Source organism: Arvicanthis niloticus, chromosome 3 (genome assembly GCF_011762505.2).
Source record: "Arvicanthis niloticus isolate mArvNil1 chromosome 3, mArvNil1.pat.X, whole genome shotgun sequence".
In the NCBI taxonomy this organism is placed as follows: domain Eukaryota; kingdom Metazoa; phylum Chordata; class Mammalia; order Rodentia; family Muridae; genus Arvicanthis; species Arvicanthis niloticus.
In genome coordinates this window covers 66,377,989-66,403,044 of record NC_047660.1, presented here as the reverse complement: position 1 = coordinate 66,403,044, position 25,056 = coordinate 66,377,989, and the positions used below count along the sequence as shown (strand labels likewise).

At 39.5% G+C, this 25,056-nt stretch overlaps 1 protein-coding gene and 1 pseudogene across 2 annotated transcripts in view; one reads left to right on the top strand and one right to left on the bottom strand.

Moving 5' to 3' along the window:
• The window catches only part of Supt16h (SPT16 homolog, facilitates chromatin remodeling subunit), a 35,566-nt gene that overhangs the window by 1,914 nt on the left and 8,596 nt on the right, over window positions 1–25,056 (bottom strand). The window contains exons 2-25 of the mRNA XM_034497616.2: window positions 21,690–21,782; window positions 20,754–20,924; window positions 19,905–20,057; window positions 19,398–19,544; window positions 18,863–19,014; window positions 17,925–18,097; window positions 17,464–17,554; window positions 16,183–16,256; window positions 15,955–16,067; window positions 15,001–15,066; window positions 14,792–14,887; window positions 14,438–14,553; window positions 14,188–14,341; window positions 13,139–13,266; window positions 11,897–12,032; window positions 11,676–11,802; window positions 11,352–11,470; window positions 10,320–10,445; window positions 9,930–10,042; window positions 9,286–9,361; window positions 7,848–8,017; window positions 1,940–2,069; window positions 722–851; window positions 193–270 (exon numbers count right to left, since the gene is read on the bottom strand). Coding sequence (XP_034353507.1) covers window positions 193–270; window positions 722–851; window positions 1,940–2,069; window positions 7,848–8,017; window positions 9,286–9,361; window positions 9,930–10,042; window positions 10,320–10,445; window positions 11,352–11,470; window positions 11,676–11,802; window positions 11,897–12,032; window positions 13,139–13,266; window positions 14,188–14,341; window positions 14,438–14,553; window positions 14,792–14,887; window positions 15,001–15,066; window positions 15,955–16,067; window positions 16,183–16,256; window positions 17,464–17,554; window positions 17,925–18,097; window positions 18,863–19,014; window positions 19,398–19,544; window positions 19,905–20,057; window positions 20,754–20,924; window positions 21,690–21,782 — 2,932 coding nt within the window. The remainder of the gene's footprint in view (window positions 1–192; window positions 271–721; window positions 852–1,939; window positions 2,070–7,847; window positions 8,018–9,285; window positions 9,362–9,929; window positions 10,043–10,319; window positions 10,446–11,351; window positions 11,471–11,675; window positions 11,803–11,896; window positions 12,033–13,138; window positions 13,267–14,187; window positions 14,342–14,437; window positions 14,554–14,791; window positions 14,888–15,000; window positions 15,067–15,954; window positions 16,068–16,182; window positions 16,257–17,463; window positions 17,555–17,924; window positions 18,098–18,862; window positions 19,015–19,397; window positions 19,545–19,904; window positions 20,058–20,753; window positions 20,925–21,689; window positions 21,783–25,056) is intronic.
• Window positions 7,967–8,805, top strand: LOC117705232 (ubiquitin-conjugating enzyme E2 C pseudogene; annotated as a pseudogene). Its single transcript, XR_013109371.1, has 2 exons — window positions 7,967–8,046; window positions 8,127–8,805. The product of XR_013109371.1 is annotated as a ubiquitin-conjugating enzyme E2 C pseudogene (transcript).

Below are 25,056 nucleotides of genomic sequence, written 5' to 3'. Positions count from 1 at the left end.
AATGGCAATCACTTAACAACTGAGCAAGCTCCCCAATCTCCTCCCCAAACAGGTTTATGGTATTCTTTTCCAACTCTTAAACATTGGCTTAAACATTATAAAACTTTAAAACAAATAATTGTGTTAGAAATTCACATATAAATAAATGAAAAAAAAAAAAAGTCACTTAAAACAACAAATTTTTCAAATAACCTTTTCGTGCTTCTTCTTCCAGCTCATCCCAGTCCTTCCCGCTTTCTTCTTCACTCCCCAGAGACTCTTTAGAATAGTCTGGAAAAATAATCGATCACACATTAGACACGCAGAAATAAAAACAGAATGTACAACACTTTCCTGTTTAAAAAGTAGTCTTCAAGAATGATAACCGATTAGGAAGCCACAATATGTGTTTTCTCCTTTAAAATAAATTTCCTACATGTACAGGTGCACTGCCTATACATGTGGAGGCCTGAGGATGTTTGAGGCCCCTCTTATCTTGTTCCCTTCAAATGGGGCCTCTCAAGTGAGCCTGAAGCTGTGGGGTTTTTTATTGGCTAGGCTGGTGGCCTGTAAATACCCATGGTCCTCCTGTCTCTATCCCTGACTTTGCCATACCCTAACGTTGTTACAAGCAAGCTTAGCTGGCTTTTTACATACATGCAGAGAATTCAAGCTCAGAATCAGTAACATCAAGTGCTGTTAGGCACTGAGCCATTCTCCAGTCCAACAAATACTCTCTAACCTGATTCTTCAGCTTCTGATGAATAATCTTCATCGCTGTCCTCCTCTTCCTCTTCATAGTCATCCTCAGAAGGATTGAATGTCTCATCTTCAATTTCAGACTCAGAGTCCCCGTCCTCAGCATCACTCCCCTAGTGAAGCACAGAAAGCATAAGACCTGTTCAATACTTTTCTCACAGTAACATTATTCAAATTAATTCAATGTACTTGGTACACTAGCATTTCATATATAAAACCCAGGAAGTTGAATGACGAAGAGATAAAGGATTTGTCTTAAAATTACACTTTAAGGTACAATTATTAGATTCCGGAACAGCCAATTGCTCTCTTTTTGTCTGTGGAAATTAATGAAATAAACACACTTTGTATTAATGCATTATGCCAAAGTAGGAGCTCTATATTTTTAAAAAGTTTTAATTTGAGACAGGGTCTCACGGTGTAGTCCTGGCTTGGCACGTAGACCAAGCTGTTCTTGAACTTACAAAGATCTCTTTGGTTTTGCCTCCTGAATGATGTGATTAAAGGTGTACATTACCGAACCTGGTGACTTTTTATTTACTTAATTTTTTAAAGGTTCATTTAAAAAAATTTTATGTGCATGATGTTTTGTCTGCATGTATATCTGTGTGAGGCTGTTGGTTCCTGGAATCACCGACAGTTGTGAGCTGCCATATGGGTGCTGGGGATCAGTCTAGGTCTCTGTTAGAGTAGTCAGTGTTCTTAACTGCTGAGCCATCTTTTCAGCCACTAAAGGCTCATTTCTTTTTATGTGTTTTGCCTGCATGTATGGCTGGCTGTGCACCAGGTGTGGCAGTGCCGGGGGGAAATAGAAGAGGGCTTCAAATTCTCTGGAACTGTAGTTCAATAGTTGTGAGCTGCCATGTAGGTGCTAGGAATTGAACTCAGGTCCTCTGGAGGATTAGGTAGTACTGAGTCATCGCTTCAGCCTCAGGAGGACTATTTAGTACGACTCAACCCATCACCTCCCAACAGTAAGAAACTGTGAGAAATATGTGCAGTGACTACCAATTCCCAATGAATTCATCATTTACCTGCAAAACTAACCTAGAGAAACAAGAATACTAAGGTTTTTTTTTTAGGTTCTACTTGTCAGGTCCTTTATGTGCTACATAAAGATGTCATTCTCTTAAGTGCCTAAATGACATTAGGCAACACTGCATACCTAAATAAAAAAGAAACCCCACACTCACGCACGCACCTCACCCTCAGGTTCCAGGAAAGACCAGCCACCTTGTTCAAAGAAACCCTCCGGGTCATCAACGATGGTCTTCATGATTTTAGTCCAGTTGAGGGACTGAACTCCTTCTGTGTACTTTAGGTCACAGGAACTAAAATGACATAACAAAATCTGAATCAAACGTGTGTTTTCTGACAACGTAAACTGTCATGACCATTAGCTTGCACTGGGCATGCCTCAAATGGCTGTTACTTGAATTCCCAGAGCATTGATTCTTATGTCAGAAAAGCATCACAACCCTCACAAGCTTTGTCCCTCAAAAAATTTTCATCCTTTCTCCTTCTTCAGCAACAATGAACCTGTTCTTTTGTCTCTGTCTGACTCAACCAGGCTCCCTCATCCCTCACTGATACCATCTTAACTTATAACCAGTTTGGAGATACTCTTCATTCATTTGCCTATAATGAAGAAACAAGGGCAGATTCCACTGGCCCTGCCCAACAGTTCACACCATTTTTCTACCCTGCTTATTTGATAAAGGCGTACTCTACCTGAAAGAAGGCATGTCTTTCTAAGTATGTAAAATGACTTAACTAATTTGTGTTGTGGGTTAAGTTAGAGTGGATGACTGAGAAGGGAAATGGCTCAGCATCTATGAGCTCTTGCAGGGGACCTTGGCTCAGTTCCCAATACCCACATGGTGGCTCACAAACACCTGCAGCTCTGGTTCCAATGGGATCTCATTCTCTTTTAAACTCCATGGACACCAGACATATGTGATGCATTTACATTCACCCAAGGCAAAACATTCATACTCATGAAATGAAACACATCTAAAAAAAACAAAACAAACAAAAACCACCCAGAAAAAGTGACTAGAGGATAAGCTAAATCATTAGCAATCACATTCTGCCTGAGACTTACTGCAGAACCTGCTTTAAGTAATACACTAAAATTTCTACTTTCTAAATTTTAATAAAATAATTAACCTGGGTCCTCTTCAAGTTCATAACTTTAATAATTTCCAAAACTACTACTTAACTAAAATTTCTCATCCAAACAGTAAGAAATTCTGTGAGGAATAGTTTTATAAATTTATATAGATTTAAAAATTAACCTGGGACTTCTGCAAGAGCTCATAAGACCCATTCTTTTCTCCTCTTAGTAGTAAGATTAGCAAGGACTTCAGTCCTTTCCACAGTGAAACAACTACAGAGCCCAAGGGAAGAACAGGTTTCTAGACAACTGATCAAAACAGGATTGAGTGTCATCTAGTTCTTTGGAAGACGAAAACAAAGGTTTATTTTAAATCTGCCTCAACTCTACCTGGGGCTCCCAAGGCAGAATACAGGAAATCCAGAAACACACTAGATTGCTTTCATACTCTATCCATCGTGGTCTTTCCACTCCAACATTTCTTTTCTGTTGTCCTTTGCTGGTTAGGTTTTAGAAAACTGATTTTCAGCCCCAAAAGCTGGGAACGGCACATGTTATTTGACTGTATGAATTTACCCTCCCTGACCTCCACAGCCCCTCCCATGCCCTTTTCTAAATACACTGACCTCTTCTTTTTCTGTCAACATAATATTAGTTACCATGTTACTCAGAGACATTGTTTTCATCTTTCCATTTACACGCAAAGTACCTTTTACTACCTACAGGAGTACAAGTGATATAAAAATAAAGTGATAAAGAAAATAAAAAAAGCAGGGCAATAGTATTCCTTCCAAATCAACTTGTGATGATGGCCTGCATGTAAGGAGAGGATTAGACAATATTTCAGATAAAGAATTCAGGAAGCAAAGACCACACAAATTCCAAGAGAACAAGATTGCTGAAAGAAGAGAATATAAACCATGAAAGAAGAATTCCAGAGTGAGAATCACTGAAGAAACCCAAACTGAAGTCAGATACCAGAAGGAATCCTTCAGACTGAAGAGAAAAATAAACACATCCTTGAAGCCAGCTAAGCAAACACTCTAGGATAATATTAAGAGAGGACTAGGAAAACACCAAGCATTACAAAAACAATGGTGCATGCCTCTAATCTCAGCACTTGAAAGGCAGAGGCAGGCAGATCTCAGGCCAACCTAGTAGGCAGATCTCAGGCCAACCTAGTCTACAGAGAGTTCCACAACAGGCACGGTTACTCAGTGATAACTTTTCTCAAAAAACAAACAAACAAACAAACAACCCCAAAACAAACAAAAACCAAACCAAAACAACAACAAAAAACCAAACCAAACAAACAAACAAACAAAAAAACCCCAAACAAATAAAGAAGAAAACAAATACCCAAATAAATTAAAATAGCTTCTACCATAGAGTGTAACTTCATGGAGAAGGGCCGGGTGCTGTTGGACACTCTGGTATGACTTACTTGAAGCCTCAACTGCCCACATTTTGCTACTACACCAAGGCTGAGCTGGTTTCCCTCAACTTCTGCTGAACTCCCTATAGCTATTTAAAGAGTGAAAAAAATAACAGTGCTAAAACTGGTAGCTTCAAATAGCTCACAGTTACAAATGTTATACTAAGTGGTCTAGTAGCTACTGAGGTATGAATGTGGTTTATATTAGAGAGATTATAGGCAAACATGGCACCATGAGCTATGTTTGAAGGCCAATAATAATCTTTAACATTTGATTTTCTCTGAGTTCTTGAACCATGTGTAGTGAGACTGCTAGCTAAATAAGAGCTGTGAAAAAATCCAACCACCACCACCACCACCACCACCACCACCACCACCACCACCACCTAAAACCCAAACCCAAAAAGTCAAAATAAATACACCTCACCATAAAAGATACATGCTATGTTATGGTGGGAATGAAAAAGGTTTCCAAGAAAATGGACAAGGTGCTACTGTAATATCTGACAAGACAGACTTAAAACCAAAACAAGTAAAAAGAGATAAAGATGGTTACTGCATACTGATTGAGGGAGGACACAACAATTATAAACACAGGCATACTAAACACATGGCAATTATAAACACAGGCATACTAAACCCAGGTGTGCCCAATTCCATAAAATATATTATTAGATATAAAGTCACTGATTTAGCCCAAACCAGTGTTCGTGGATGACTTGAAAACCTCCTATCAACAGGTCATATTCTCTCTCTCTCTCTCTCTCTCTCTCTCTCTCTCTCTCTCTCTCTCTCTCTCTCTCTCTCATACTCATACACACACACACACACACACACACACACACACACACACACACACCCATATCCCAACTAAAACAAAACAATGTTGAAGCAGCTATACAATACTGTAAACCTGCTTGCTTTCTCAGGTTGAATACAAAAGGCTTAACTTTTCCTTTAGAATGCTGGACTTTTAAAACCTTAGGCATGCTTTCTCTAAAGCACCCTCCCCCTCCATCCACCATTATCAAACCTGTCAGTGTTCTCTCTCTTTTCTATCTCCTTGCTCCCAGCAACTGCCAAGAATTAATTATAGCTTGCCTGCCCTGTCTGCCCCATGCCCCTAACTCTTCCTTACCTCAAACTCTAAAAAATAGTCCTTGATTTTGAAAAATAAGTGGAGAAGCATTTAGATGACATTGTGACATCAACTCCCAGCCTTTAAATGGACCTGCATGGTGTGTACGTCCACACCCACATGCATATTCATGTGTATACACAGAAACCAGAAAGCTCAAATAAACTACTCAATGATACACCTTGAAACAAACAGTAAGAAGCAACCCCAAGATTAGTAGAAAAAAAGATTAAAGAAGTCACTTTCATACCAATAAGATTTAGAAATTATTAGAACAATCTTAAAAACCCAGATTCTGCCAGGTGGAGCTGGTGCTCACCTTTAATCCTAGCACTGGGGAAGCAGAGGCAGGTGGTGAATCTGATTTCGAGGCTAGCCAGTGCTACAGAGACCCTGTATCAAAACAAAAAACATGTAACAAAATAAAACAATTCTAAACCCAAACCAACACCCCCACCTCCACCTCTAAACCTTCAGAGTAATAAATCCAAGGGTATAAAAGACCTCTATAATGACAGACCTCCCATGCTAATGGATTGGAAAAACCAACACTGTGTAAATGGTATTTTACCAAAAATAATCTATAGATTCAACTCAACCCCAGTCAAAATCCCAATGCATTTTGGACAAAAATGTAAAAGAAACAAACAAACAAACAAACAAAAAAACCCCACAAAACCCCCATTTGGAAGCACATGACCTTAGATACCCAAAACAATTCTGAGCAAAGAAAGGAAAACTGTAGGCATCATATTTGACTTTTACAAAACACATCACAGATCAATGAAACAGAATAGAAGATTCAGACATAGAGCAATAAACATGATTGTTGACAAAAATAGCAAAAATATACAAGTTAGTTTCTTTAGTTAACAAAGAGGTACTGTAACAATAGAACATTCAGGGTTGGAGAGAAGCCGCAGTGGTTAAAGAACAACTGCTGCTGCTCTTCCAGAGAGCCTGAGTCCAATTCATAGCTCCAGGGATTTGGAATCTCTGACCTCTGTGGGTGCTTGCATCATGTGCACATACCTCTCTATACATATATACACATGTAATTAAGATAATAAAATAAATCTTAAAAACTATTCACTTGTAAAAGAATGAAACTAGATCCTTATCTCACTCAACATATACTCCTCCACCCCATACAAACAAACAAACAAAATGACACATAGGATCTCATAAAATTAAAAAGCTATACAAGTTAGTTGAGTGAAGAGAGCCTAGGAGGAAAATATTTGCCAGTTATGTGACAGGATTAATATTTAGAGTAAAGACAAAGTGGCTGGAAGCTGTTCTTCTAAAGGTTTAATTCCCAGCACCCACATGGGTACTTGCAACCATCTGTAAGTACAGTTCCAAGGGATAAGATGACATCTGTGGCTCAGTTGGCAGAGTGCTTGTCTGACACTCAGAGCCCTAGGTTTTATCCCCAACACAGCAAACATGTGTGAGGGTGCACACCAGCCATCCCAGTACTCAGGAGGTACAGGTAGGATTAGAAATTCAAGGTTATTTTTGGTCATAGTTGAGTTGGAGACAACAGACTCTCTGAGATGACTCAGTAGGTAAGAGCACTTGCCATCAGGCCTGAGGACCTGAGTTTGACCCTTGAATCCACATGTAGAAGGAAAGAGCTGGTTCTAAATGTTAGTTCCAGCAAGATGCTACATGCCCTGTCCTCACAAGTACATCTGAGATCATTTCAGGCTGAAGGGATAGCTTGGAAGTTTTAAGTGCTTACTGCTCTTATAGCAGACCTGGGTTCAGTTCCCAACATTTATCCTTTTTCTGGCTTTCATGGGTTTTTGCACACATGGTATACATACAAACACAGGCACACAGATTCACAAAAAAAGGAAATATAAATTGTTAATGAAAATAAGAAAAAGTGTTCAGTTTCATTGGTCATCAGAGAAATGACTATCAAAACTATAATGATTATTTCATCTTACTCTAGTCAGAATATAAGCCACCAAGTCTGTGTTTTACTGTAGTGCTCTTCACAGTAGCTAAGCTATGGAACCAACCCAGGTGTACAGGAATGGATAAGCACTAAGTGAGATACATGAATTTCAATGCAACTGGAGATAACATGAAAGAGAAGTATCGTATGTTTTCTCACATTTCTGGTTCCTAAATTTATATAGTCACATAAAGTTATACAGGTACAAATTAAATCAAAGCAGAAGTCAACTGTTTAGGAGAATGAAGATTAAAGTGAGGGGAGGGGGTTATACATGCATTATATAATTGAAAAAAATTAGGGATAAGATCCTCATGTCACCTGGGCTAGACCCAAATTTGTGTCTTCTATCTCAGTCACCTGAGTAGCGGTGAATACAGGCACAAACCATGGTGTAACAGACATAGCATTTGATAGTCCAAGGTAAAGGAGGAGCTGGCAGGTTACTTACTTCAGCCACTCCTTGATGGGGTCTAGAGAGGCAACAGGAATGGCATTGATCATGGTGACTTTCTTGCTGTAATCCTTGTAGACAATTACCATGTCAAAGTTCTTCAGGTGAAATTGGACCCTCTCAAAATGGATCAGTTCCACTTCATCCAGCGTCACCACAAAAGGTGGCTGTCAAAACAGGAGCTGCATCAGTACTGGTAAGTACCTCCCTCCAAGCACTTCTCACATGGTTTCAGAATCTAAATGACCACACAAAGAAAAACTGTTTTCTGGACAGTTGCCCTTTTGTCTCCACACTCCTGTCTTGGTGCCAGCACTTCTAGGATGGCCTCGAAAAACCGTGACCCAGCTGCTGCCAGCGCTGCCACCGTTCGAAAAGGAGCCGAGCCCTGCGGGGGCGCCGCCCAGGGCCCTGTAGGTAAGAGGCTACAGCAGGAGCTGATGACCCTTATGATGTCTGGTGACAAAGGAATTTCCGCCTTCCCTGAATCAGACAACCTGTTCAAATGGGTGGGGACCATCCACGGAGCAGCTGGTACCGTATTATGAAGACCTGAGGTATAAGCTCTCCCTAGAGTTCCCCAGTGGCTACCCTTACAACGCCCCCACAGTGAAGTTCCTCAACCCCTGCTACCACCCCAACGTGGACACCCAGGGCAACATCTGCCTGGACATCCTCAAGGAGAAGTGGTCTGCACTCTATGACGTCAGGACCATCTTACTCTCTATCCAGAGCCTGCTAGGAGAACCCAACATCGATAGCCCTTTGAACACACATGCTGCGGAGCTTTGGAAAAACCCCACAGCATTTAAGAAGCACCTGCAAGAAACCTATTCAAAGCAGGTCTCCAGCCAAGAGCCCTGATGCACACTGTCCACCTCTCATTTGTGCTGTCTTTTTTTCTTAGACTGTCTGTCCTTTCTCTTTGATTTCTAAGCTGTGTTGTTATTTTTGTTTTGTTTGTTTTATTTAAATTAAGTCTGCTTGAACCCTTACAATGTATATTAAATAAATACATGTTGATTGTTTTTATATAAAAAAAAGAAAAAAAAAGAAAAACTGTTTTTTGTTCTTTTTTTAATCAGATAAATTCAGTGTTACACACTAAGAACTTATAGTGTTTCTCTCAAGGAGAATAAACTCAGGGAATCCTCAAAGAAACTATTTTTAAACACTACAGAGGCTTTAGAAAGACCATTTGTTTAACGAATTTTAAATCTAAGCCAAGCATCAAACAATTAGGATCAAAAGAACTTCCCGAACTTTCTAACAACTGTATTACTAAGAGTAAGCAAGAAACGTGTGTGGGCGTCACTCAGTAGTGGAGCATGTGCTTAGCAGACTCTGGGACCAGGATCTGAACAGCAGGGTAAGAAGAAAACTACAAAGGACCAGAAAATTAAAATAAACAGTAAGAGCAGGCAAGAATACTCACCCACTCTGTAGCATTTACCAGTGCACTACTAGTGGGCTGAAGGAGGCAGGTACTCCTATAGGGAGCCCCATTAAACCTAAAAGAGAATAGGAAGACAAACACATGAGCCACATGACCACATAAACCTACTTGTTGACACAATACAGGCACCTTCCCTCTGCCAAACAGCTCCCAAGGAAGTTCCTTATAAAAACCCTTGAGATTCTTAAAATATATGTATCCATTTAAAAACATTATATGTTTGTGTCTGCATGTGAGTATGTGTACACAGGTTCGAGGCCAGAGGCCCCAAGGCCTCCTGGAGGTGTCTCCTTAGCCTACAAACATTTTTTTGGAGAGGTTTCTCTGTGCCTTGGCTGTCCTAACTTATCTTGTAGAGCGGACTAACCTTAAACTAAGAGATCTGCCTGCCTCTACAACCTGAGTGCTGGGATTAATGGCATGAGCCTGGCTAGAGAATCCTTAAGATTCTGAGTGATTATCTCAAAGGTTATCAGTCTAGGAAAGAAAAAGAACCTCATACACACAAAAACCCCAACTCAGAGTATATGTGGTATTACATTACAAAAGAAACAACAACCCGTTCCCTAAAGCTAGACGCATGAGCTTTTTTGGAAGGCGAGAGGTGGAAAAAGTGTTATTACCCCAGATCCCTAAACGGTACTTCAAACTCCAGCTCCTCCTTTGTTAGAGCCTCTACTTTTTCAATGAAATTTTTAAAGGCTGTTTTCAGTTTGTGTCTCATTTCTCGTTCCATCTGTGGAGGAAAACAGTATTATCATGTGACTTAAAAGTATTTCCCCTCAAAAAGGTCAAAACTCTTTTGTAGTTTTACTTCTCCTTACTGTCACTTGATCTTATTGAAGGTTTACACCATAAACCATGGAGGTGACTCTCTATGCCTAATTTGTAAGTCAATACGCTGGATCACCAGAGCAGATACTAAAGTTATTTGGTATTTAGGAGCATAAATCTTGAACCCACACTTAACTCTATCCCGCTACTCTAAAAATATGACTCTAAATTTCTCAGACCTGCTCAGCGTATAGATCATCTCGGTCGTGCATGTGCTGATGTTTCCCCAAATCTGTAGTGATCTCTCCAACTTCTGTGTAGAACTGTACATCTGTGTGTCGCTTCTTCCCAAACATGATAGCATTCTAATGAAAAACCAGAGAGAAGAGAAAAATTAGAAGATTTAGGCAACTCAATCTACAAAGACAAGATACTTAAAGAAACAAAGTACATAAAATAGATAAATACACATTGTATTACACTACCACTACTAACTAAAGAATTAAGATGTACCTTTTGGTATTATAGTGACAAACCTGTGATGGGGTAACCAACTACCTGACTGGAATTGAGGCTCACATCACAGGAGGGAACTCACATGTGCTACTGAAAACCTAGTGGAGAATGGGGAGGTCACAGGCCCTAGTAGGTAAATGAGAGCTGTTGTTTTGCTAAACGAATGTGATATACCCATCAAATTACCTTCTAAATAATTACATTATTCCCCACATTAGTCTTGATGTCATCTTTGGTCAGAGAAGCTTCTTTCTGCAGTGGGCAGTAGTAAGTGCAGAAATTTGTAATTGGTCAAAGTTCTAAGACTAAGTGATTATTGCATGTTCAAGCATAAACAGAACACTCCATCATTCCTTCCATGGCTTAGAACATTGTAGAGAAAAAGGAAGAACCAATGGAAGAGGAATCTTCTGGGAATGATATGACCACTGTACTCCTGACCTCAAGGCAACTATGTATACCTGTCAACACCCCATCACAGAAAGAGAGAGGATTTTGGTTGCCAAGGAAGATAGAGACATTTCCTTTAGCAGTGTAGCCACTTAACAGGTACCCTGATTCCTGCAAATAACTTCATCCATACTCCTTTATGTAACTGTATGTAACTGTAATCAAAGTCACTAGGCTACTGTACTTTATAAAACATGTTTTTAAAAACCTCTTTAATGATTATAATTTTACTTAATAAGTGAGAAAAATTCAGTTTTTGCTGAGAGCTATTAATCACACTAGCTTAGGTAGAAAGAAGCATGTACCTTGAGGTGAAAGTGCAAAACAATAATCATCTCGCCATCACAGGGCTGGAACAGGGCATGCTTGATATTATTGTATAGAATATCCACCTTGTCTCCTCGAACAGATGTGAAGCGGAAACCTGTGGCAAACAATGGGGTCACCAAGTGTTAAGTGCTATCATCTTAGGCCAAAGGCAGTGCACCTATCTCTTCAGCTGACTTGAACACCATGTATCTAGTTTCCATGCTTTCTGGCCACCTTGTCATCTGACTCCTCCCAGCAGTTCTCTAGCATGCTGCAGTCTGAAGCTGCAGAACAGCAGGTGAGAGGTCAGCCATACGCACCATTGACATGAGCCTCCAGTGAGCCTTGCATTCTCTTTTGGGCAATGTTTGGACGGATGTACAGATCTTTCAGCTTTGGATTGCTCCGGTTCAGGTTGATCACCAGTGAGTCTTGTTTTACAATGCCCTACAAGTCACAAACAGCGTGTGTATGTGGCTGTAATCTACATGTGGACTTCCAAACGCCCGTACAAAGGCGCTCAGTCTGCGCTCACACTCACCTCTTTTTCTTTCTCTTCAGCTTCTCTGGTCTTGTAACGTTTTTGTACTTCTTTTATAATTCGGAAAGCATTCTGAAGGTTTAAGGCGGGTACAGTCTGTTCTCCAGGTGCTTTCATATTTGAAGCTCGGTATGTACTGTAGAAGAATATTTGTATGGATGTTTATCAGGCTAGGTAACCTTAACTCATTACTATAGTTTTTAAGTGGCTTAATTTCTCTATTGTGTGTATGTGCCAGGTGTTTGTGTAGAGGCCAGAAGCCAACACTGAATGTTTTTTTTTTTTTTTTTTAATAGCTCTTGCCTTGTTTTGGGAGAAGCTCTCTCTCATATCTATCTAGATGGGTTGGTTAACAAATTCCAGGGGGCCCCCTTGTCTTCACCTCTCTAATGCTGGGACTATAGATGCAGTCTACTGCACGTATATTTATGTATTTTAATGTGGGTCTTTGAGACCTGAACTTAGGTCCTCAAGCTTGCATGATAAGCATTTTACCAATTTTCTCTAAGGCTATCCTTTAAAAGACAACTTACGCAGTCCAAACTGGCTTTGACCTTGCTATGTTCAAAAGCTGGCCTTGAACTCCTGTCCTCCTGCTTCACCCTCTAAATGTTACCATGCCCAGATGGGATTTTTTAAAATGTGTTTTTAAAAGAAAAACTACCACTAAATATAGGAATGGTAGGAAATCAGAAAAAAATTTTTTTTCTTTAATTAAAATATCAATAGCTAATTCCCTGGAGTAGGGAAATTACACTTTTAGTTTTTTCAGATTTGATATAGTACCTCCCAGTATCCCATAGCACTCCCTCCATGACGGAAGAAAATCCAATGCAGCACACATGTCCTTTCTTACGCTTCTATTTCGAGATAGTTCTTACTATAGTTTAAGGAATTAACTTTGTAGCCCAGGATGGCCTTGAATTTGTAAAATTTTTGCTTCAGTCTCTTAAATGTGGACTTCAAGCTGTGCTGTGTGTTGCTACAGTTGGCCCACACATATTCTTTTTACCTGAGGATTCTATTGTAAAATGTGTACTGTGAATGTAAAATAGCCATATGTGAATTTAAATTAGGATCCATACTTAAAACATTCAAAGTCAGCAATGTAATCCTAAACAAATGCCACCAAAGAAAGCTTTGCAGTGGCTTCTTGGGAAAGGATGCAGCAGGGAACGGACATGTGAGGAGGCCACTGCTCCACTAGTGTGGATTGGAGACACTTGTTTCCCAGGGACTCACATTTCCTTGACAAAAGTGGCTTCAGGGTTAGGAAAGATGTTGCCCTCATTCCTGCCCAGAGCACTGCCTGGACAATAGAAGTTGATTCGCAAGTAAGTATAGTCTCCTTCGACAGACATGCTTATGTTCTGTTCAAAGAAAGAGAGGACAGTTAGCTCTGCTACTAGATCATAAAGATGCTAAAATTCACTTAGCAGTTAAGAGTATGAGGAACTCAGAATGAAGCTCAATGGCAAAGCATTTATCTAGAGTACAAGGTCCTGGTTCAGTTCTTAGCTGCAGAAGAAAAAGGCCAGAGTCTTCTGTTCTTTGAGTTGAATCTATGAAACTGAACCAAAATCGAGATAGAAATATTCGGCAGTGTCTTTCACATAACCATCTAGTTATAAAAGTATCTTATAACAGAAATATAATTTAGGGTTAAATAATAGTTAAAAATTCACAGAAAGACACACATGATAGGGGCCGGAGAGATGGCTCAGATGGCAAAGTGCTTGTGCACAAACACCAGGACCCAAGTTTGGAGCCCTAACACTCACAGAAAAATCCAAGTGTGATGTGCATGTCTATAATCCTAGGGCTAAAAGTGGGCAGACACAGGGATTTCCAGAGCTTGGTGGCCAGCCACTCTAGCCAATCATTGAGCTCAAGGCTCAGTAAAAGATCCTGTCTCAAAAAATAAGGTAGAGAGAGGGCTATCTATGAACTTAAGAGACCAGACACTGACATATGACACATGCATCTTATACCCCAGGGACAGGGACACACACACACACTCAAACATATATGGCACAAGATGACAACAACAACAACAACAACAACAACAACAACAACAACAACAACCCCCACCCCCCACCCCCCCAGTAATTGGTAAATAAATTCCTTTTTTGAACTAATTTGGCTTCCTACAAAGTGAAAACTGGAAGGGAAAGAAAGCAAGAGTGGGAGATAAAGGAGAAAGCAGAAAATCAGCACACTGACATCGAAGATGAAAGAATAGAGATAATTAGGCAGACACACTGGAACCTTAGATACTTGAATACTGGTACCTTGATTGTGGCAATATGGAAGGGTGTGGCAATGCCAAACACAGGCATTATCACAGTCTCATATTTCTTATCAATATAGATCTTCATCTCTCGAATATGTGGTTCCTTAGGCATCAGAGATGGGTTTTTATAGGACACATTAGATTTTCGAGCTCTGTAGTGGGGTTAAAAACAAAGCAAAAAGTCAACTGAGAATTCCCTACAGTCACATTATCTCTAGACTATCACCATGCTCAGTGTAGACTCCTACTTCTGAATCTGCTGTTCCCCCTTCTGCTCTGTCAGCCTCCTCTTCGCTTCCTCGTTGAGCTGTGCTGCCAGTTCCTTCTGATGTGCTCTTCGCTTCTCTTCTGCAGTCATCTCATTCTAGCAAAGTGAGAAAAAAGTCACTAGAACATGTGGAGCACATGATAGGACACCAGTGTTTCTGCCAGTTTCCTAATGCCCTCATGGCTGGCCTGAACCTTGCATATGCAATCCCAGCCAAACTTAAGCTGGTGATCCTCATGCCTTAGCCTGATAGTCTGATGTATGTTGGAATTTTACAGATGTACATCAGCATATCCAGTTACATGGTAAATGTGATTTAAAACAGTAAACTTACCCGTGTTCTTTCAGTAAGTAATGCCGCCCTAGAGCCTCTTCCCAAAAGGTCCTCTGCCTCATCTTTCTCTTCCTCCTCCTCCTCATCATCCTCATTCTATGGGAATAAGGTATAATAAAGAAAATACTGTTTACTTTTTAAAAGAGCTATATTGTTTACCTTCTTCACTGTACTGAGATTCCTATAACAATCACTTATCATTTTCTCACCTTCAGGAAAATCCCCACATTTTTTACTTTCTTTTTCACAGAAGTAAGAACAGTAGCTGGACCATCCTAGAAGAAAAGGAGAATTTAGATCTTCAATTTAAAGTAAACTCTTGCTTTTAATTCAGCACATAGCTGGGCAATATCAAGTTTCTGGGTTGGATTTTAAAAAGAACAAATAGTTTTTACTTTCCTAGCTTCTCTTGAGGAACTATAATCTGAGCAATAGTTTATTTGAAATCCAGCTTTACCTAGCTCTGGCACCTATGTGTTTTAAAAGTCTCTTTATTTGTATAAAGGAATAGTAAACTGCTTTCTTTATATAGATACTGTAAAGTTCTAAAGATTTGACAATACACACAAGTGTTTACCTTTTAGTATAAACATGGAACAATTTATCATTACTATCTAGGGTTGGAGAGGTGGCTCAGGGGCTTAGAGTGCACATTCCTATTACACAGACAAGACCGGTGCTCAGTTCCTAGCACACACACGCTGGGCCACCTACAACTCCTTGTAACTCCAGCTCTAGGGATCAAAGGTCTCTGGCCTCCATGGGTACTTCCCTCTCCCCATACTTGAAAAAGAGAATCAGTTCTGGGGTTGAGATAGCTAGCCATGGGAAGAGAGTATTTGTTAATAAGGAACCCACAAAAGAGCTGGGTGTAGTCATGCAGATCTGTAACACCAGCTCTGAGTGAGACAAGAGAATTCTGGGAATTGTTGTTACTAAGCCTAGCCACCAAAACTTCAGTTCTAAATTCAAGGAGAAACACTGCTTCAAGGGAATACATGGGGGTGATAAGGACATCCAATGCCCCTTTATTCCTAACTGCTTTATCAAGTCTAGGTCATGGACTTCCCACTTAGCAACCATTAACAAAGACTGGAGTATCCAAGTTCACACAGACTTCACAGATTAGTTTATGCACACCAAAAGCTTAAGAAGTAGCACACCTCATCTACAAGCACCGTGTCACCAATGAACAGGGCATAGGTTTTCTCTTCTGGTTTTTTCCCTTCTTTGTTAGTCAGGTCTGAAAATCCTAGGTTGATGCTGAAAACCATCCCTAAAATAATAAAATGGGTACCAGTCAAGGTACAGAGGAATAAAATTTAACAGAAAAAGAATGACAGGGAGGCACTCAAAAAATTATTTTCTTATTGCATGCATATAAAAATTACCTTTTTTCAGCTTGTACTGATTTTTACTATTGATTACTAGAGAGCCTTCACGGAATTCAATTCCCATCCCAAATCTGAAAACAAAGATAAATATAAACATAAATATAAACATTAGTAACACAGCCCAGATGGGATTTCACCTTTCAGATAAAGCAGGCTAACATGTGGAAGTCATTTGCCCTTGATGCTCTATTAGCAAAGAAATGAAAAACAAATGGGGTGTCATGGCTCATGCCTGAAATGCTTGCATTCAGATAGCTGAGGCAGGAGCATCAATGAACATAGGTCCAAGATTAGCCTGGGCTATAGGCTAAGGCCCCGTCTAACAACAAAACAAAGCAGAAAGAAAATACAGTGTGTGCATGTGCAAACACCCACACCAGTATTAGGTCTCTAAAAGTTATATAATCTTATATTAAAGAATAATTTCCAGGACCAGTGAGATGGTTCATTGAGTAAAGGCACATCTACAGAAGAAGGCAAAAAACTGCCTCATGATTTGCTCTCTGACCTCCACATGCACAACATTGCACAGCCATATTCTCCTTCACAATATACAAATAAATGTGAAAACATTTAAAAAAAAAAAGAAAAGAAAAAAAAAAAGAAAGGTTCCCAGCTTGGCAGTGGTAGCACAAACCTTTAATCCCAGCAATTGGGAGGCAGAGGCAAGCTGATATCTGAGTTGGAGGCCAGCCTGGTCTACAGAGCAAGTTCCAGGACAGCCAAGGCTACACAGAGAAACTTTTGTCTTGAAAACAAACAAAAAAGTTCCCCAATGAAACATTTTTTTTTTTTTTTTTGACAAACACTGTTTTAAATTTAAAATAAATACAGTAGGACATCCTACAGTCATTAATTGTAAACAAGCTAATTTGATCCCAGAGTACTGACTGGATTCCTATAATGGTCTAGAAAAATCTATCCTATTAACTTAGAATAAGCAACTAAATCTTTCTCTCTCCAGTAACACCATTTGCACACACTAACTTGTTAGTAGGAAATACTGGTGAGAAAACAAATAAAACTATGGGGTTAGGTGATTGTGACAGTACATGCCTTAACCTCTGTACTTGGGAAGTTTTGTGACTTAGAATGGCAGGAGGGTCTGAAACTTCAAAGTCAGTGCAGGCTATGTAGGAAGTTGTAGGCCAGTCTGAGTTATTGCTGGAAACCCCATTTCAAAACACAAAAATCAAACACTTCCAAAAATCAGTCTAGGAACACAGGCTGCTAGTCATGAAAACTCAGTCAAGATATACAATACACACTGTAACACACCCTAGGTTCTTTGTAATTTTGTTCAGCAGTTCTGGCTTCTGCTTCTTAACCACATCCATGACAGAATTATACACATCGCATATCTTCACACCTAATAAGATAGAATGGAGACATTTAGTATTTTTCAGAGGAAAACAGTAACAAAATGACATCATGCAATCAAGTTGTTTTCACCTTCTAAGTCCCTTAAAAAGTTGTGTTTCTCAGAAGGAAGAGTATCTGCCACAACACATTAGGAATCTGAAGTTTTTAAAAAGAAAGCATATAATCATGTGTTTCTTTTGTAGTACTGAAGACTGAAGTCAGTCTCTTTTGGCAGTGCTAGGGATAGAATCCAGGCTTTGCACAGGATAGTACCAAGCTCTATCCCCAATCTCTGAAAGTCATTACTCAGAATCACTCACTGGTCCAGGGTTACCATGAAATACTAGGACTTCCAAACCTTTTCTGAGGAATCTTACCATGTCTTAACTCCTTTAGCAACTCCTCTTGAAGTTGAAGTAAAAAGTTGTAATTTTCTTGAACTTCCTGAGTGGGGTCAACCATCAGAGTACGAACAAGGTTGGAGCAGTAAGATTTAAAGCGAATGCCCATGGCACAAGTAATGGCCCCAAAATGCATATGATTTTTATCACTAGAGACCAAAGAAAGAACACATTTTGTCACTAAATCCAGCAAAGTATCACTGGCACAGAGCATCCACAGTCAGGGAGAGATGAGCACTGCACTATAAGGACGGAAGACTAGAGTGGTGCTCTGCTGCCAAGTTACAGCCTCAACCGGTCTCCTTTTACAGTATGTCTTAAATTAGGAAAGCAATTACCTGCTGTATATCTAATCTTTACTTTGCATTTTCTAGCATGCCCCAACCCCCACCAGGGTCTCCCTATGTAGCTCTGGTTGGCCTTGAACTCAGAGAACCACTTGCCTCCGCCTCTCAAGTACTAAAAAAGCATTTGCCACACCTGACGTTTTTTTGCATTTCAAAACATTTTAGTTACATGTATGTGCCAATGAGGTGAGGAGGACGGAGGCCTCTGACCATCAGAGCTGTCCAGGTGTTTGTGAGCCATCTAATGAGGGTGATGATGGTATTTCAACTTTGGTCCTCATGACAGAGCAGCAATATGTGCTCTTTAGCACCGGGCTATCTCTTCAGCCCCTCCCCCCCTAACATATTTAATATTTTGGAAAAAATATTTACTATCAAATGCTAATGTAAGAAGGAAATACACATATACACAGAAAGTCTATATGTGAATCAGATTAATAATTCTATCTCTTTTAACCTTTTGAAAAAGTAAAAACAAACAAACAAACAAACCCAAAACAAAACCCACCAAACCCCACCCCACCCCCCAAAACCCAGGTCATTATATTAGGTAGTTTCTACACTTACCTCACCACACTGAATTTGAGATTATAGTTGCCACCACTCTGAATGATAGGAGGGTAACACATTTCCACAGTAGAAGGGTCTGCCCCGGCTAGGTATTTTTTCTCTTCAATAGCCTTTTCCACAGACTCAGCCAATTTGCTATGTCGAACTTTCTAGAGTACGTAGGAATACAGTAACACTCACTGGAGGGTAGTACACAGAAGTCCATGATATTTAATGTGTCATCTGAAGTCACAGCACATGCTGATATAATCTTTGGTGTACATAGCACAGCATGTACATAGTATATCAATATATAAAGGAAATGTGGAGCTTACATGGAATTTATAGCGTTCCATGTTTTGAAAACATGTTTCTATGTTTGAGTAAAGTAACAGCCTTAATAAACCATAGTACATACTTACTTATTTTGAAGGAGATGGCAGTTACCAACCTCAAAAGTAATAAAAAGCAAACTAAAAGTGCAACAAGCTGAGTAGGACTCAGGACTGCTTCATCAATACACTAAAAAGAGCCCCCCTCCCTCTTTCATTACCTCATCTGCATCCACTATTTCCATGACTCTTTCCTTGAAGAACTTGTTGAAGACCTCAGAGGTGATGCTGGCTGCTTTCTTCATCAGGTTGAGCTCACCATCCTCTTTCACAGCAATGGTGTATGCCACAACAGCGCTGATGTCTACCTGCAGCCAAGTGATGGATCTCTAAGACACACAGAGCTGCTACAGACACCACGAGGATCACCAGTAACACTTAACAACTCTGAATTATAATGCTGAAGGGAGATACAGGCAGGGAGACAGGGAAGAGATGACCCCAAAATATATTTTGGACAAGAGGTTCTCCTCAGCTACCTAATATGAGCTGTCTAATGTGGCTGATATACTTATTTTCTGACTGAAAACTAACTGGATATTATTTAGCAAAAAGACATGAAATGTGGATGAACATGGATTTCCCCAAATGAAAATCCTCTGTTGTGAGTGAAGCCCATTCCACCTCGTGTATCCCTTTCAATGTGCTGCTTTCAGCAGAACTCTTACTTTGTCAAAGCCCTCCTTGTTGAGACAGTCACTCCAGCTCTTCATGAATTCTCCAGGGAACTTGTCTTTGCTGAACACTCCAATTTTCTTGCCGTTCTTGCTTTCCTTAATGGCTTCAATCATTTTATCAAAGCTGCTCTTATTACTTTCATTCTATCATTGCCACAGAAAAGGAGATGTTCAAGAATTAGACTTTCTATCTAACAATAAGTAGAGAGTAATAATCTAAACCATGGAGGATGAGTTCCCTGAGCCTCTACCTATTTTCTCATGGCAGATTATCACATACTGAATGCTGGCAGACATTTTCTTTGCATATTTTGACAAGACAAGGGTATTCTCTTGCTTTAGGAAGAGACAGAAAACTCAAAGACTCAAAATTCTGAGAAAAAAAGCATATCTAAGCTTTCTTAAGGATTTCTAGGTTATGAGCTCTAATTAGTTATTGCAATGAAAATAAATAACATCCTCAGAAAATGGTCAGTAAATTAGTAGTGCTCACCAGAGCCTACAGCTCATATTCCATTGCCACTAGGCTAAGAGCTCCAGAGCTCCTTTTTAACTACCCAACTGAAGACATAGCTCTGTAATTAGAGTTGCAATCCCCGCCCCCCTTCCCTTTAACACAGGCTTTCTATGTAGCCTTGGCTGGCTTGGAACCCACTATGTAAACCAGGCTGGCTTTGAACTCAAGAGATCTGTGTGCCTTTGTCTCCTAAGTGCTGGGATCAAAGGCGTGTTTCCCCATGCCTGGCCATCCTTTCTCACGAATTTTAAAAGCTCCAAGGTACTTGTGCTCAACACTTAACATCATATCCCACATTTGTAACAACATCTGTTGGTCCCAACCTTTTCTCTGACAAGCAGTGTGATGGCAGGGGCTCCATTAGCATTCTCATTGCCTTTAGTATTGGCAATCTGTTTCAGAAACTCCACTTTCTTTTTGCTGGCCATGAAGATGATTTTGTCATCACAGAAGACCATGATTGTATCTGTTAGTTCATAACCAAAGAGCCATGTCTATGGAAAAAACAACAGTAATTAAAGTATTACAAATAAACATATTTTAGGATAAAATATCTAGGTTAACTTTAAGATCTGGGATGGAGTAACATTGATGTGGATATAAATAAACCAACTAATAATGGGGCTAAATGGTATGTGCACGTGTGACATATGATTTCATCTGCTTTTATATGCTTAAGATATTTCATAAATAAAAACTGGACATTTTGTGTTTCATTTACTTTTCCTCGGCTATGAAGGGAATGCAGGGAAAGTTTATGCTTGGATATACTGTGTCACAAGCCATTTTAAAACAAGAAGGTCACTAGTTTTCATTTGTCTGTATTTCTGCTTAGAGTATACAAAGAATGACCAGAGTCTTAGCAGCTACTTCATATCATAAGCAAAATGGAGTATCAGGGAATTGAAAAGACCTGTTCCTGAAAATTGTGTAAAAAAAAACAAGCTTCTTTCACTTCTTTCAACCCACTGATTGGTTCTTAGGTATTTTTGTTATATTCAATTAAATACATTTTCTCTATTCATTCCTTTCTTCCTTAGGTTCTACTCAGGGGTAAATCCAAAGGAAGTGATGTGATGATGCAGACACTCTGTCTACTTACCTGTAAGTCAGTACTACTCAGAGTCTCAGACACAGGGGATGGGACTGAGTAACTGACTATACAGGAGAGAAAGTACAGAGCCTCTCAAATACCAAGCACTTCTTTTACTACTGAGCTATGTAATAGACCCAAGAACTGAAAGCTATAAGCCACTTACCTGTAAGGCAGTTGACTTGGCATATACAATTTCTTCATCAACACCCACTGATACAACAATGGCATCAATAGTGGCATACTCATCTTCTCCTTTCTGAAAAGAGAGGGTAATTTAATTACTTTCCCCCTCTGTGTATGTGTTCGTGGAGGCGAGCAGGGTATGGAGTATCTCTTATTACTCTCTACCTCACTGCTTTGAAGTAGGGTCTCTCATTGAACCAGAAATTTGCTGTTTGACTAGACTGGCCAGGGACCTACCTGTCTCTGTGCCCCAGTGCTGAAGTTAAATGCTCTATGATGATCTCTTACATGGAAGGTGGGGATCTGAACTCATGTCCTCACATGTGCAGAAAAAGTTTATCTTTCCAGCACCTTATTATTTTTTAAACATACTACTAACAGAAATACAGATTTCAGTATCTGTCAAGGATATAATTTTTCCTAACAATAATCTGATATGAATGCCTGCTTCATATCACATAACACAGCTACTAATCACCTTAAAACAAAACAAAAAACCCCCCTCAGCTTTGAGATACACACAGTAAAAGCCATCCATTTTCAGTATTGTGCCATCTTAAAATATTTAGATGAATGTGCAACCATTATCACCTTCGAACTACAGAACATCTTCATCAACTCCAAAAGAAACCTTTTACTCATAAGTAATAATCTCACCTTCTTTTTGCTCCCTCTCCAGCTACTGGAAATCAGTAATCTGTTTCTAATGATTTGCCTATTCTGGGCATGTTAGTATGCAGCATTTGTGTGTGGTTCCTTTCACTTAACAGACTTTCTGTGTTCATCTGTGTTTGGTATTATCAATATTCCAATTCACTGGGCTTACGTGGAGGCCAGAGGTCAAGATGTCAGTGCCTTCCTCAACTGCTCTCAAAGTTCCTAATCTGGAACTCTGTGGTCCAAGCTGGGTCTTAAACTTTGACAGAGATCCTTCTACTTCTCTGCCTCTCAAGTGTGCAACCTTATTCTTTAAGTCACAGCCTCTCTCTTAACCTGGAGCTCACTGATTTTTAGCTAGGCTAGCTGAGAATGAGCTCCAGGGGTATCTATCTAAACTCCCCATTTTCAGCACTGGGATACAGATACAGACTGATGCATTGGCTTTTACCTAGATGCCAAGGATCTGAACTTAGGTTCTCATGCATGTACAGAAAGCACTTAAAGAATAAAGCCATCTCTCTAGTCTTTTGACACTTCATTTTTATAGCCAAATTGTATATTCAATATATAGATATATTTCATTTTACTTAACCAATCAGTAGTTGCTTCAACATTTGAGTTATTCCTGCGTTAACATTTATTTATTTATTTATTTATTTATTTATTTATTTATTTATTTATGTGTGCATGAGAGAGACAAGTGGGGGCTGGAGTGTGCGTGGGATACATGTGGGATAGTACTCACATCTCCAGGCTTCTGCAGCAGTGCCTCTACCTGCTAAGCCATCTTGCAAATTGTTTCCACTTTGAGCTTTTATGAATAATACTACCATGACCTTTGTGTACAAGGTTTTGTTTGCATAGTTATTGTGGGTAAATGTTTAGGAGAGGAACTGCTTGGTCATATGGTAACTCTACTTTCTGAGGAACCATAACTATGTTATTTTATGTTCCTTACTAGACTGTATAAAAATCTGCTCTTTCTAAAACAATGGCCCTGGGGATAGAACTCAGGTCATCAGACTTGTCTGTGAGCACTTTTAACCAGAGCCTCCTCTCTGGTCCATACATCTTTTTGTTAAGTATAAATTAGCATCTTACTGTTGTTTTGATTTTCTCTGGTAGCTAATGATGTGTACCTTGTAACAGTACCTTTTTGGGGGGGGGGGGGGGAAGAAAGGCCTACTTTGTTTTATAATTTATTACTGAATTACAAGGGTTTTAGTATTTTTTTTTTTTTTTTTAAGATTTTATGAGTGTTTTGCTTACATGCATTATATGTGCAATGCGTATGCTAGGCACCTACAAGTTGTCACTGACCTCCACAAATGCACCATGGCGCACACACTACCATTTCCCCACATAAAAATAAAGAGTTTTATTGTTTAGTTTTGTTTCTTTTAGATGTGATGTACTCAAATGTTTTTAAAGATATATTTCATTGAGTATGTGTGTATGAATGAATGTGTAAGAACCAAGTGTGATGAGGTGCCCATGGAAGGCAGGGAAGGGTGTCAGATCTGTTGGAACTGGAGTTACAGGCTGTTGAAACCAGGTCTTCTGCAAGAGCAGCCAGCTCTCTTAACCATGCAGGCATCTTTTTAGCCACTTACTCTGAAATAATTTTATGTATGGTATTTGGGAAACCTTAACTTAACTCTCTGTATATGTACATCCATTCAGTTCCTCCCTAATCTGTGCTGACCCCCTTGTTCAGCACACCATACTGTAGCACTGTAGTCTGACACAGAGATGTAGGCTCTTCTGACTATTAACCACTCTTGGAAAGTCCCACACTAACAAATAAATGGCAATCATGGCTTCCTCATAGAGTTTTCAACCTCTGCCTATTTTTTTTTTAATACATCTTTCTAAAATATAAAAAGATATTCTGGTTGACCTCTCACCATGTTAGCATGTTGTAGGGCACCAGACCACATTTCTTCTGTCTTAGTACCTAATATTCAACTTCCCTTTGTCCGTATCCCACTACCGTTCTGAACCAAAAGTTACCAACTATCCATTATTCAGGTGCCATTAAACTTCCACATGACAGAACATGTGTGTGTTTTCTGTGCACAGCTTATTTCACTTACTATAATGTTAAGTCAAATGATTCCATGGCAGAATCTAATTCTTCTTTTGAAATGTTTATATTCCCTGGAGCTCATTACAGGTAGTAGTAAGCTTCCTGACTGTGTTAGAAACCAAACTCAAATTCTCTAAAACATCAGTCAGACACCTTAATCACTAAGCCGTCTCTCTAGCTCCTCTATTTTCTTTATAAAGACACGATCATGCTGTATAGCTCAGGCTAGACATGATCTTCTGCCTCTATCTAGCAACTGAGTGCTACAAGTATATGTTACCATACCTAGCTTATTCTCTGTGCTTGAGTAACATTCCTTGCTTATGTACTGTATTTTCTTACGCATTTATCCCTTCACAGACAAGTAGATTGACTGTATATCTTTATTATTGTCAACAATACCACAAAAAAACATAAACACAAGTATTTCCTTGATATGCAGCTTTAATTTGCTTTAGACATATCCTTATAGGAAAGATAGCAGTATCATCTGGCAGATCTTTAACCTATGAGGAATCTTGATATCATTCTCCATAATGGACACATTAATTCACATTCCTACCAACAGTATCTGAGTCTTTCTTTTCCTCCCCATTGT